General features: G+C 42.6%; 1 protein-coding gene across 3 annotated transcripts in view; it reads right to left on the reverse strand.

Moving 5' to 3' along the window:
* The window catches only part of TRNT1 (tRNA nucleotidyl transferase 1), a 26,329-nt gene that overhangs the window by 8,478 nt on the left and 2,851 nt on the right, over positions 1-15,000 (reverse strand). For 2 of the 3 annotated variants that reach the window (XM_085853387.1, XM_085853384.1), the window contains exons 2-6: positions 10,643-10,836; positions 4,203-4,341; positions 2,933-3,059; positions 745-938; positions 1-138 (exon numbers count right to left, since the gene is read on the reverse strand). The exon at positions 1-138 is cut by the window's left edge and continues 107 nt beyond it. In XM_085853387.1, the coding sequence (XP_085709513.1) occupies positions 1-138; positions 745-938; positions 2,933-3,059; positions 4,203-4,341; positions 10,643-10,720 (676 nt within the window). In that variant the 5' untranslated portion in view covers positions 10,721-10,836. Of the gene's footprint in view, positions 139-744; positions 939-2,932; positions 3,060-4,202; positions 4,342-10,642; positions 11,142-15,000 lie in introns of all 3 variants that reach the window. The other variant, XM_085853386.1, reaches the window with a different exon arrangement.

A 15,000-nucleotide genomic window follows, 5' to 3' on the forward strand; every position in this document is an offset into this window, starting at 1 on the left:
TCTTTAACCGAAGGTCGAGCTTCCTCACATCCTCTTGGTTCTGGAACAGTGCCGACAATATAGTCATCGGCTTAGGCTGGAGGTTGAGACTCCTCTCACAGACTATAAGCATCTCCTCCAAACTTGAGACGGGTAGGCCTATGAAAGACAATGCCACAATATCAGAATGCCATCAACTTGTAAATAAATTCATATGCACATGTGAGGTTGCCATTTTAAGATAGATTCCCCTACCCCAATACTCTCCCCAGAATTCAAGTCACTCCCACTTCCCTCCCACCTCCCAAAATAAACAAAAAACACTTCCTTCCTAGGATCTGAAGGTGGGGAAACATATTCAACAAATCACGCCACATACATGTGATTGAAAAAAATAATTTGTGGGGTAAGGGTTCGAAAGGCAAAGATAAATGCTCCTTGGTACTTTTGATAGGCAGTCAGAACATGGGTGGTGAAGGGGGGAAGGGGGGAGGGGGGAGGTTGGGGTGAGGACAAGATCACAGAAGAATTGCACAATATTTAAAATATATACATAATGATAAAAACTGCATAGTGGTGTTGACAAATATAAACAGACCATCTCTTCCATGTTTATTGCAAAGTTGCTCATTACAGAAACCAGATATGGAGCTTGTATTACAGTGTCAACATAACAACAAAGAAAAAATAATGAGCAATTTAAAAAGTCACACAAGAAGAAAATAATGCCAAAAAAATAAAACTTCAATGAACACCTCATCATACCAATGTAGGGAGCAACACCCAGTGAATACACAAGGCTGAGCAAGTGCGAGACGTGATTTCCCAAAAGGGTTTTCTTGACCTCTAACCAGATGCGCTCTCCAGCAATCTTGGCAAGACCTATGGCATTTTCCTGAATAGCTAACAGTGTTTTCTCTTCATGCTGCTCGAGATCTGCAGCCACCATGCCGTAAAACCTGTCGTACAATCAGCGAATTAACAAATGTGAACGTGCAAGTTGTCAACCTGAATGTTACTAATTCAACAAACAAACCTTGAAGCCTGCAACCAACAACTGTGTTAATTACACAAACAAACCAAAAAGAGACACACTATTAGACTACATGCAGTATCGCAGCTCAGGACCGCACCAGACATATATTGAGGAATATTCAAATGAATTAACAGAAATAGTGAAATTAAATAAAAAATATATATATATAAATAACACCAAATCACATTCAGGCCCACCTAACAAACGGACGCCAACGTTGTCAGACGGAATGAAAACCCGTCATTCTTGTTGCAAAAACAGCTAAAATTGATGAAAAAGCGGCCGAAATTGAAACCAACACAGTAATTACGGTCGCAATAGCAGATATAACTGAAACCAACACGTTTATTCTAAACGCAAGAACGGTCGTGACGGACACAAGAACGGACAATCCCGAAATAGAACGGTGGGGAATGGAAGCAACATCGGTTATTTCTGTCGCGAAACGGCGGAGACCGAAGCGAAAGCGATTAATTCCGGTTACCAGAACGTGGAAAACATGGCGGCTTGAAAAGTTCTTGAAGTTATGGTAAGTTGACTTTAACGTAGTCTGCCTTGAATATATCATGTCTGTTAATGAAAACCCGTTTGTGGTACGGGATATTATACAAGCAGCGATAAATGCGCCCTCTTGACTTAATGTGTGGCTGACATTTCGTGAAATTCGTGCCCCCATGCTGCAGCGATCAGTGACGACTGATCGTTTATATTTGCAAGAGGTAAAATTTGATAGTAATAATAAATTGCAAATTCCAGTAAAATAACAAAGTTAATATGAAGTAAAAACTGTAAAAAGATCCCATACACGATCCCCTATGTTGAACTGGGCATACACAACTAGCGATCCTTCACTCGGGGCTCGAAATACAGGCAAACCAAACATCATCATCACAACAAAATTCGGTTTAATAAATTGTTAAAACTACATCAGGTACGACTCACTATATATTATCTATATTACATTTATGTTCGAGGCACAAGCACTAAAAATTTACATACCGTAACAGGTCGTTCTACTGCATCCGCCATCTTGTTCGCACTACAGTAACCGGAATGAACCGCTTTTGTTTCGCTTTCGGACGTTTCGCGACGGAAATAACCAATCTTGCTTCCGTTCCACACCAATCTATTTCTGGATTGTCCGTTCTTGTTTCCGTCACGACCGTTCTTGTGTGTAGAATAAACATGTTGGTTTCCATTATATCTGCTATTGCGACCTTAATTACTGTGTTGGTTTCAATTTCGGCCGCTTTTTCATCAATTTTAGCTGTTTTTGTAACAAGAATGACGGGTTTTCATTCCGTCTGACAACGGTGGCGTCGGTTTGTTAGGAGGGCCTGACATTGGTAGAAGGAATGAAATGGAGTAAAGAAAGAGGGAGATGTGCCTCCTTCTGTCTAAATAAATCTCTGTATCTGTCTGCTTATGTCTGATGCCTGACCAGGGATGAGTGTCTGCATCACTGCCAAAGCATCTGCGTGTCCACTGTACACTGTCTGGAAATGATAAATGTTTATGACTTCCTAACACTCACTGTACATTGTCCGTAAATGACAAAAACCTCAAAAGCACTTTTCTAATTATACTGCCATAAAACTGAGAAACGCCAGCTGCCTTGCAGAGTGATTGTATCCTGGCAAGATAATGTGCCGTGTCATCATCTTTGGTCACGTGGTCCTTCGTGAGGAGTGGCGAAGCTCCACCAGCCGACCTTTGTTTATGGATATTTTGGTTTATGTACATTTACAGACAGTTTTCTGATTTTTCCTTAATTCCTGGCTTTGTGTAACATCAGTATTAAAAATTTTGCCTCACACATCTAGAAAGTCCTAAACATTTATATGAGTGTCACTCATAGGAAGAGCTATAAATAGATTTCTTTTTTAACCTTTTTTGATGGGAAACTTTTGTTACTACCTGAAGTATCTGAGGATACGAAGGTAATCCTCTTGGATCCGCTTCTCAGGGTCACCAACAAATCTGACCCTCTTGTTCTGCAAATCTTGAAGGCCATTAAAGTAATCGTAAAGATTTCCATCCAGGTCTGGGGTGTGGAGGTGGGAGGGTTAGAATTTATGAGATGATATTAAAAAAGGGTTTTGTGGAAATTTTCAATGCAAATAGAAAAAAAGAAAGAAGCAAAAGTGGGGGAGGGTGGGGGTGGGGCTGCCCCATCCCCATGAGTGTCAGAGCAGAAATTTCTACAAAAAGAAATGATAAAAATAAAATATTTTTAAAAAATCACGAAATCGAAAAAAAAAAATAAAAGAACAGCATTATTACCTCCATCACGATAGGTGGAAGGTTGTTTTACCACTGTCTGTTTGTTTGTCTGTGTGTGCAGAATATCTCATAAAGCTGTGGACGGATTCGGATGAAACTTGGTGGACAGGTTGGGTATGTGACGAGAATGATTTGATTCAATTCGATTTTGCTGAACATCCAAATCCAGATACGATTATTATTTAATTTATAAAGCGATTCTTTACCATTGAGAGAAGGGCCTAAAAACGATATATACCATGACATTTCAAAAATGTATTGGGCCCGATATGCTCTCATGGATCAGGCATTGCGTGGCAGAGGTAGGCGCTCTACTGAGTACCCTTCTAGTTTAATTTATGTGATACTCTTTTGGGTTCAAAATTATAGTTGCAGACTTGCACAAATGCATCTGGATTTTTTTTATGGTACAAGTATAACTTCCAAACTGAATGCATCGAAAGAAAATTCCCATTTTGTTGATAAGTAACCCAATAACCTTCTTATTTACCACTCTCATTGATGTGGGAATATCCACAATAACTGATAATCCAACAGACATGGACAACCCACCCATGCTCTTCTTTTTTTTATTCAAGCCCTGTTCTTTGGAAAAGAATATGTTCTTCTTTGAATTCTTAAGCAAAACTTTACCATCGTATTTTTAACAGTTGTTTATCTGTTCAGGTGTTTCTATAGCAATCTTGAGAAACGTGATTTTTCTTTTCCACACAAATCAAAAGATAATTTCAGAAAGCTTCAGATACATGATGATAAATTTTGTAGGGGGAGGGAAGAGGATAGGGAGTGGATGGTTTCTTTCCCTTTAAGAATCAGCACCGTAAACCAAAAAAAAAAAAAATGGCCAAATTGCTTATTTACCATGAATGTGAACCTTGCAAGGAAAGCAATAAAAACTGGGCACCTAAGAACATAGAGTTGATGGTGAGATCTCTTCGTTCAGCATCCATCGCCCAGTCTTTCGTGAACTCAACTTTAGCATGTCTGCCATCTGTAAGCACGTCCACCCGCAGAGTCGTGATTTCAAAATTCTGTTCACAAACCTACATTCAAGCACGAGCAAAACAAAGTATACATGAGATTAGGGGTGTGCTGGGACTTGGTAACAAATAAACATACATGGCAAGTTAGAGGCGACGAAAAGCGGGTTGGTAGGAATCGAAAACCGGTTTTTTTATTTCTTTATTTGCTTTTACCAAACATGGTAAAAATGCTATAATTCACTGTCAGTGACACAATATACACCAGAATACTGAGAGAGCAGTTTATTGACGACTAATGAGAAGGAGGTTCCAAGTAATAAAACTTCAAACTTGATGATTGCTCTTTTTTTTTGTTAATATTGTCATACCACAATCAGAGAATGCAGACTCTCGCCAGGACTTGTTTTGTGTGGTGATTGTGTACTAGTGCCTTACGTGATTAATATAACCCCAGGCAAAAATTCCTTTCCTGCAGTAATTCTCTGCAGACTACTGTAGTAGGACCTGTTGTTACCAACTATAGTTTATGAAAGTACAACTCTAATATGCTATAGTTCTAACTGCAACATTTTTGCCTGGGACATAACTAGAACTGCCACATTGTAACTGCTGGCAGTGATGACCAGGTACCAAGATATCCCACTTTGATCAGACACATGACCCTGATCCATGATGTGTATTATTATTTAACTGAATTCAGAATGGGATTAAAATAAGTTAAATTCAAAACAAATGGAGGAGCAAATACTGTAGGAAGAGTACTGCATCGGAATCATCAAAAGGAACCCAAACAAGCGCAAAGATGAAGTCATCAGGACAACCTGGATAGGATTTGAGTTTCAGCTGCCACTCCTCCACCTTCAAACCCATCCATGCGCAGGCAAGTGAGCCTTAGTTATTTATTTTTTTTATTGGTATTTTTAAAACCCAGATTTAAAAAAAATAAACAAATAATTATGGCTTCCAGGATATGCATCCGATCATGTTGAAATTTAAAACTTATATTCTCCATCACTACTACATAACAATTATGAAATTTCACGTTGATCAATGAAGTGGTTCAAGATAAATTTTTTTTTAAGATTTTCGTTCAATCTAATATGGCTGCCAGACTATATGACCGATCAATTATTTGTGAACACTCCAGTATCCTCAAAACTTGGGGAATGTGTGTGTGAAGTTTCCCCTCGATCTGTCTGGCAGTTCTGGAGATTTTCATTGGCTTTCGGGTATATCCAATATGGCTGACAAACCATGTGACCTATGACATCGGGATGAACATTTTGTTTCTCATGGATAGGCAGTCATACCTGTAAAGTTTTGCCTCGATCTGTTCAGCCGTTTCAGAGATGATTTTTGAAGGTTAGTAATTTTTTTTTTCCAAAAGATAAACCTCAAAAATTACCCCCGGTGACTGTCATCTCTGAAGCTCTGTAGATGTGGATCTCTGATCGGCTTAGAATGGCTTTCATGTCGTCTTGTCTTTTGGTTCAACGTACAGACGAAAGCCCCGGAGTAAAAAGGATAGAAAACCTCAGAAATCAAACTACATTTCTGAGTTATCTGGAGATAGATTTTTAAAATGGTTGATTTGGAACATTTATGATCAATGTGTCTTCAAAAGGATAGAAACCGGACCTCAGAAATCAAACCGCATTTCGAATCATAAATGGCGGATGATATTTTGACAATGGATGATTTCACAAGTTTACAGCATCGGTGACTTTGACCTCCACCTTCAATCGTGTCTAAAGTCATACCGTCGTGCATCACTAATCGACCCCTACCTACATACCAAGATTAATCAAAATCGGGCGAAATTTTTTTGACCGTATCACATCAACGATTTTTCCAACTTTGAAGACACATGACTCGATAACCAGGATGAATTCTAAAAAAACGGCCTGAACAAATTTAGATATTGTTCCATATTATCAGAATCCGAAGGAATTTCGAAGATCGGATCATAAACGGCGGAGATAGATTTTGAAAATGGAGGATTTCGCAACTTTGGAGTGACCTTGATGTTGACCTTGACCTTCAACCGGGTCAAAGGTCATACCGTCGTGCATAACCTCATTGACATCTACCCACATACCAAATATCAAGAAAATCGGAAGAAAAAAATGGGGACGTACGTACGGCCACCGAGACTGGTTTTATTAGGTCATCTCTAACAAGATGACCTAAAAATGTTCATACTGATCGATGTAGTGTTCTACCTATGCAATTATAACGTCACAACAAAGTCACCGATGACATCATAAAAAAAAAATCACATTCAACTGGCTAATAGGAGGCTTGGGTTGGAGGATCACTTGAGGACGGGGACTCTGCGCTGGGCCGTGCTATGAGAGGGTGTAGGACAGCCCGGAATCATGGCGAAACCCAATCCTTATCCCTGTGTCGTAAGAGGCGACCAGGGTTGCGTCAGGAAGGGCATCCGGCATAAAACATGTGCCAAGTCACTATGCGGATCATACGGATGATCTGCTGTCGCGACCCCGAACGGGAGCAGCTGGAAGAGGAAGAAGAAGAGGAAGAAGAGGAGGAAGAAGAAGAGGAAGAAGAAGAGGAAGAAGAAGAAGAGGAAGAGGAAGAAGAAGAGGAAGAAGAAGAGGAAGAAGAAGAGGAAGAAGAAGAAGAGGAAGAGGAAGAAGAAGAGGAAGAAGAAGACTGTCATCCTTCTGAGGTCAGAAAAATGAGTACCAGTGCACTGGTAATGGGGACACTGCATCAGCGGCATAGCTGCGTTCCAACCAGTGATGTGAGATATATATATATATATATATATATATATATATATATATATATATATATATATATATATATATATATATATATGACAATTTATTGGATTCAGGATTCCAGCTCTGACAGACTAAACATAGACGGAGCTCGCCTGACGCCACCCACAATTATATATATATATATATATATATATATATATATATATATATATATATATATATATATATATATATATATATATATAAAATCATACGGTCACCAAGTTGGTGTTTATTGCTATGCGAAGCTAAAGATGTCTTCGGAGCTGTCATATTCATAATCACCATCCCTCCCTACAAGTTTTCCCCCCAGTGTAAAAGGACCAAAGCGACAGTTAAAAGGATTTTGAGCCAATAGGTGTCATGGGCCTTGCAAACATAGGCCTCAGCAATCAGGACACGGACACGGACACACACACACACACACACACACACACACACACACACACACACACACACACACACACACACACACACACACACACACACACACACACACACACACACACACACACACACGCATTTAAAGGCCATTTTCCCTGCTAAAGCAGGGGTTAGCCTTGCGGGCCCCATGACAATCTTCTCCACTTTACCCCATTTTCTGCATCTCCCCTTCTTAATCCCCTTGCCCACATTTTCTCTTCCACCACCTTTAGCCAAGTTTTTCTCGGTCTTCCCCGTCCTCTACTTCCGACTACACTCATTTCCAACACTCCTCTCACCCAGTCACTTTCATCCTTCCTCAACACATGACCCAACCATCTCAACCTGTTTCTCTTCACAACCTCCATCACAGACTCTATTCCCATCATCTTCCGCAAGTCATCATTTGTCTTCCTCTCTCTCAACGATACTCCACACATCCACCGAACCATTCGCATTTCCACCCTTTCCAGCCTTTGTTGCTGCTCCATGTTCAGTACCCATGTCTCACTCCCATAAATCATCGTACTCCTCACACATGTAGCATACACCTTTCCCTTCAGCTTCAACGACACTCCCCTCTTTGTCAGCACGCAACTCAGTTTCCGAAACTTCTTCCATGCACATCTCACTCTAGCAACCGTCGAAGAGTCTGATCCACCTTCTCCATTCAGCATGTCTCCGAGATAGCAAAATGTTTTCACCCCTTCCAGCTTCACACCATCTCCAAGATCCAACTCAACAATTCCTTCATCTGCTGCTCCCTCGATGCACACCTTACACTTGGATGTAGCTGCCACACTGGTTAATGACCCTCTCACCCCACTACATTTTCGATTAACCCATTCAGCACACATTGTACACTGAATGGAGTTCACTCCGACACCCTTCCTGCACACAGCACACGGCCACTTCCCAGTCCTTTCCACCTCACCACATGCTTTACCACTTGCCATCACCTTCGTCTTTCCGATATTCACCTTCAAACCTTTTGCCTCCATACATTCCTTCCACTTGTTCATCTTCTCCTTCAGTCCATCCAGACTCTCTGCAATCAACACCAGATCATCTGCATGCAGCAGCTCCCACGGTAAACCCTCCTTTACCCTCCGAGCCAGCACCTCCATCACAAGCACAAATAGAAGTGGACTTAGTACCGACCCCTGGTGCACTCCTACCCTCACCTCAAACTCACCACTGTTCCCATCCTTCGTCCTTACAGCTGTGCGTGCTCTCTCGTACATGGCCATTACTACTCTGATCAACCGTTCCTCCACTCCTAACTTCCTCAATGCCCATGTCATAACTTCACGTGGGACCCTATCAAATGCTTTCTCCAGATCAACAAACCCAAAAAACAACTTCTTCCTCTTCTCCATGTACTTCTCCTGCAACTGCCTTACAATAAAAATTGCATCTGTCGTTCCTCTTCCTGGCATAAATCCAAACTGCATTTCATCAATCTTTACCTTCTTCCTTATCCTCTTCTCCAACACCCTTTCCAATACCTTCATTCCATGCTCCAATAACTTTATTGCTCTATAGGAGCCACAGTCCAGAGGGTCACCTTTCCCCTTGTACAGAGGGACGAGGGTACTCGGTTCCCAATCCACTGGAATGCGGCCTTCTTTCACCACCAGATTACAGATCTCTGTCATTTTCTTCACACCCCAACTTCCCGCTGCCTTCAACATATCTCCCACAACTCCCGTCGGCCCTCCTGCTTTTCTACTCTTCATTGCTCTTATAGCTTCCTCAACTTCCTTCTCAGTTATCTTCTCTGCTGGTCCTAAAACTGGGTTACTCTCAATAGCAATCAGGACAGAGGTTTGTTATTTTCCACCACCCAAATAACTGCAGAATTCTCTCAAGTAGGGCTTTTACCACAGAGGTTACGTGGGTCCTTGCTATTATTTCCGACTATTTTCTCATAAACGACTCGACAAGGGAACATAAAAGCCATGTCATTATAAGGGTGTTTTGTTGAGTAGTTCCAGGAATTTTGTGACATTGTGAAATAAAACATCCCTCGATATTTACTTTTAACGGTGTGTATACATGCATCAGCAATTAGATAATTGGTGCTGGGTGCCATGGTCACTTGATAGTTGCAATTCCATGCGGTTTCTGCATGTCACATGGGATTGTGAGTTGAACAAGTGACCATGACGAGCCATGACATGTAGGAGCTGTTTCGATTACGGTTTATGTGAAGTGGGTGATAGCATGATAGAGGAGCAGAAAGCATTAAATATTCCACCGTTTCGAATGCCCGTTTGCTTTTACGAGTGGGAGGACGGTGAGGAGGGAGGACAGTGTTGGGGTTGGGAGGGAGGGGAGAGCAAAGATAGAAAAAGAGAGTTGGGAGGGGGGTTGAGGCTTGGGTGGTGGGAGGTGGGGGGTTAGGACTTTCAGTGGTGCGATGTGGGGTGGAGGGGTTAAGGAGTTATGTTTGACGGGGCTTGCAGGCTTGACATGGGGAAGGTATTGACGCCTTTAGGCTGGAAGTAGGAGTGTGAGGACTTGTGGGTAAAGATGGGATAGAGTTGGGAGGGGGGTGAAGGCTAAAGAGTCGTGTGGGAGGGGGGGGGGATAGTACGGAAGGGGTTGAAGGCTTGTAATTTTGGAGAGGATTTGAGGTCAGGTCAGGTCAGGTATGGAAGCATGCACGTCGCTGCATCCACTCTCTGCTGATACTCCAGAGGCCTCCATCTGGCCATCCCCCAGGTAGATGCCCGGCCCATTCCCATCTCCTTGAGATGATTATCAACCTGATGCAAACACGTGGTTGGCCCATTGGTTTGAGGACTTGGTCACATTTTACTCTGTGTGGATGTTCCGCAGGTATCTGCTAGTACAGATTGCAAAATACGATGGGAAAGTAGAGTAGATATTCCATGAGAGGTAGAGCAAGCGGCAGGCTTGCAAAAGTAAATAATAACAACAATGATGGTGATAAAATGGGGAAAGAGAAAAAACCATCAATTACATAGACCATAGACAAAAAGCACAAAGCACCTTGTCAATGTCCAGAGAAACAATTGAAATGCAAACTTATGAACCTCTCTCAAACTAAAATGTACTGAGCAACTCTAGATCAATGGGAAGAAAAATACAACACGAGGGAAAGCAACATCGAAGATCCTTGCCCGAGCAGTTATGGTGCCATGTTTCTCCCCAATAGCATTGATCATGCGAATATTCGCAGAGGACAGCATTTCTTTCATCTGTTGTGGTGAAGCTGTCGTGGCAAAGTCCACATCCTGCGGCTGTTTGCCACTGAGGAGATCTCGCACGGCACCACCAGCAATACGGAGCTCATAGTGGTGCTTGGAAAACAGCTCTGTTTAAAGCAAGTGGACACACGTTCAAAGTCATTAATGTACAAATAACACAATCACATGATCGAAACACAGCAAAATAATGTTTCTGATGACATAGGTTATGCAGAAAATACAACAGGTCGACATGTTAAGAGGTCGCCAATGAGTATTATACACCGATCCTTCCCAATTCCATATCCAGGTGATGCATGACGCCATCGCCATACACTGAAGGAAGGAAGTACTCAGTTTTCACTCCGTTTGTTTGTTTTCTTGTTTGTATGCTTGCTTGTTTGTTTGCGAGATATCTCAGCCATCCTTCGAGCTGGGAAGTTGAAATTTGGGGACAAAAGTGAAGATGTGCTTTGGCAAAAACGGCAATTATTAACTCATCAATTAATTTATTCTTATCTATTTTTTAATTACCAATTTATCATCCTGGCAATATCTCAGGCACTTTTTGATCGAGGAAGCTGATATTTGGATATGATAGTGAGGAAGCCATTTGGCTATAAAGAGTATTTTTGATTTATTGATTAATCAATTAATTAGTTTCTTTCTTGCTTGTGGGAACGATATCTCAGCCATCCTTTGAGCATGGAAACTGATATTTGAACACGACAACGAACAAGTGATTTGGCTATAAACGGTATTTTTGATTTATTGATTAATCAATTAATCGATTAATTATTGACCTTTAAATTAATTACTTGATTTTCAAAAAGTTACAGATTCGGATAAAACTGCAGCGGTGGTTTAGGTATGCTATTTGGCAATTGTTTAGGTATGCTATTGACTTGACATTTGAAGAGCATTTGTATATCAGGTCGCTGAATTAAAACACCTATTAATTTTGAGGTAAACATAGGCCAAAATTGGCCAAAAGGCCAATTTGGGCCAAATGTTCTAAAATCCTCAATTTTCATCTGATTGATTTGAAATTTGAAGAGCATTTGCAGATCAGGTCGCTGAATTCAAACACCTATTTTTTTGAGGTGAACATAGGCCAAAGCGTCAACATAGACCAAATACTAAAGGGTCAACATCAACCATATTTCTAAAATCCTCAATTATAATCCGATAAACTTGAAATTTGAAGAGCATTTGCCCATCAGGTCACTGAATTCAACCACCAACTATTTTTGAAGTCAATATAGGCCGAAAGGTCAACATAAGGTGACATTTCTAAAATTGTCAATTTTCATCCAATTGACATGAAATTTGAACAGGATTTTCATATCAGCTCACTGAATACAACCACCAATTATTTTTAGGGTCAAAGGGTGAACATAGGCCTAATTTATTTTTCAAAGGGTCAACACAGGTCAACATAGGAAGGAGCGAGGAGGGAGGGCGAGCGAGGAGGGAGGGAGGGATGGTGAGCGAGGAGGGAGGGAGGGATGGCGAGCGAGGAGGGGGAGGGATGGCTAGCGAGGAGGGAGAGATGGCGGACGAGGAGGGAGGGAGGGCGGACGAGGAGCGAGGGAGGGCGGACGAGGAGGGAGGGAGGGCGGACGAGGAGGGAGGGCGATCGAGGAGGGAGTGAGGTCGATCGAGGGGGGAGGGAGGTCGATCGAGGGGGGGAGGGAGGTCGATCGAGGGGGAGGGATGGCGATCGAGGGGGGAGGGAGGGATGGCGGGCGAGGGGCGAGGGATGGCGGGCGAGGAGGGAGGGATGGCGGGCGAGGAGGGAGGGATGGCGGGCGAGGAGGGAGGGATGGCGGGCGAGGAGGGAGGGGTGGGGGGTTGGAGAGAGGGATGGCGGGCGAGGAGGGAGAGATGGTGGGCGAGGAGGATTGGGGGGAGCGAGGAGACGGGAGGGCGAGGAGAAGGGAGGGTGAGGAGAAGGGAGGGCGAGGAGAAAGCAGCACAAGTTAACAAGAAGGGAAGGTAGTGTGGTGGAGCGTTAGCTACGATGCATACCACCTCATCAAAATGAATGATTCTGCACAGAATAACAGTGAAGATGGAAACAAAATAATGTCTGAAATCCATTTTCTACCGATCATACTATAAATGCTGCCCAAAGACAAATACCGCCCGGATATGGCAGGAGATAAACACAGTCCAGAGACAAACACCACCCAGACATGTCCAGAGACAAACATTGCTTGGACATGTCCGGAGACAAACACCAAACGGACATAACCACCGTCCAGATATCAAGGGAAGGCAGCGTGAGGGGAGGGAAAATTAAGGCAGTGTGGGTGGAGGGTCCGTCTGGACATAATCACCATCCTAAGGATGGGTTTACTAAGGGGGTGGGGAAGGGGAAAAAAGAGGGAGAGAGAGGGGTGGAGGAGCGAGGAGATAGAGAGGAGGGGTGGGGGAGCGAGTTGGGGTGGGGGAGCGAGAAGGGGCAAAAAATAAATAAATGATTATAAAAATACATAAATAAAACAAAAACAAATAAAACATGAAAATTAATTACTTTTTCATAAGTTTTGTCATGATTGGGGTTGGGTACAGTACATATTGCTTGTGGCAGGCTGTCCAAATGAGGATGAAAGATTAGAAGATGAATGGAGGCAGATTCGCTTGGAATTTTTTTTTTTAAGAACTTCATAATGGAGACTTGAGTGGCTGCCTTAAATTTCTGTTCGTAGACCTTGTAACATTTCAGGACATTCTCCATCTCCCTCTGCACCTTGGAACTTCTCATGCAGTGGGGATGGTGCTCATCACAAACCACTCGCTCTGGATAACGTGGCGTGGCAAAAGCGTCCGCAGTGAGTGAACATTGGCTCAGAATGACGTAGCGTGGTTATTGAATTAAATCCGCGCTGTCGTGAAAATGCGTCATCAGAACACGCTATCCCTCGTAGCAACTGCCGACTGTACATCCCGTTCGGGACAGGAACTGTACTGCGCTCGGCAAGCGGCTTAAGCACTCAAGCAAGCACTCCAATGAAATGGTTCGATAGTGATGTTCAAATGTCCAAACGATCTCCCAATTAAATAAATGAACACTTCTTAGCATCGGAACTGCTGCTGAGTTCAAACCTGGAGCTTCAATTTTGTAATTCTTCTTAGTGCAAGAGATTCTCATTGTTATCACGTGTGTGGAAATGAAATAAATCCACAAACGCTGGTATCTCTGGGCATTTATAAGCATTGCAATGTATCCAGTGATTCGAAGCTATGATGAACAGGTATTCGATAATATGTGTGAGGAAAGTGGAAAATAAATAAAAACTCGTTCGGAAATCGTTACGGCCTGTTCTAAGTCAAAGCATGGTTGAGCAGGCCAAAAAACATGGCGGCTTCAGACCGCAGGGAGGTTACCCAGGAAACGCTTTCATACCCCATATAGAGTGAGGTGGCCGGCCGAGAATGCACCTGATGAAGGACATAATTAAATAAGGCCGTTAATTATCTTCAAAAGGGGTGTTTTAATTAATCCAAACACCCAATTTTCACTCTTGCACTTCCTTGGAGTTTTTTTTTTAGTTTGCATGCAAAGTTTCAGGCTGCTAGGTTTCATAGTTTTTGAGTTATTGACACACACACACACACACACACACACACACACACACACACACACACACACACACACACACACACACACACACACACACACACACACACACACACACACACACACACACACACACACACACACACACACACACACACACACACACACACGATTTGGATAATGGGGTAAAGAGTAAGATTTCCAAATTTGCAGATGACACAAAGCTTGGAGGTAAGGTGGACAGCAGAGGAGGTGGTGATCAAATACAAGAAAGTGTTGATACTTGCATAGATTTGGCAAAAGATTGGCAGATGGAATTTAACCTTAGCAAGTGTAAGGTGTTGGGGATGGGGAAGAACAATGAAAATAGGATTTTCTAAATAGAGATTACTTAGTGTTGGTGGGAGTAAGGGGTAATCTTGGAGTGTGTCACACAGGAGAAGGATATGGGGATGGTAATAGATACGGGAGGGAAGCAGGTAGCACAATGCCAGGCAGCTACAGGTAAAGCAAATAGGGTTTTAGGTTGTATTCGGAGGGAGATCAATTATGAATCAAGAGGTGGTGTTAACATTGTACAGGAATTTAGTGAGGGCCATATGTAGAATATTGTGTGCAGTTTTGGTCACCACAGTTCCAGAAGGACATGAATGCCATAGAGAGGGTTCAGTGCAGGGCTACTGGATTGATTCCGGGCCGAGCTGGA

This window comes from Eptatretus burgeri, chromosome 13, assembly GCF_056783735.1.
Source record: "Eptatretus burgeri isolate ZD-2024b chromosome 13, Ebu_testis_v1, whole genome shotgun sequence".
NCBI lineage: Eukaryota > Metazoa > Chordata > Myxini > Myxiniformes > Myxinidae > Eptatretus > Eptatretus burgeri.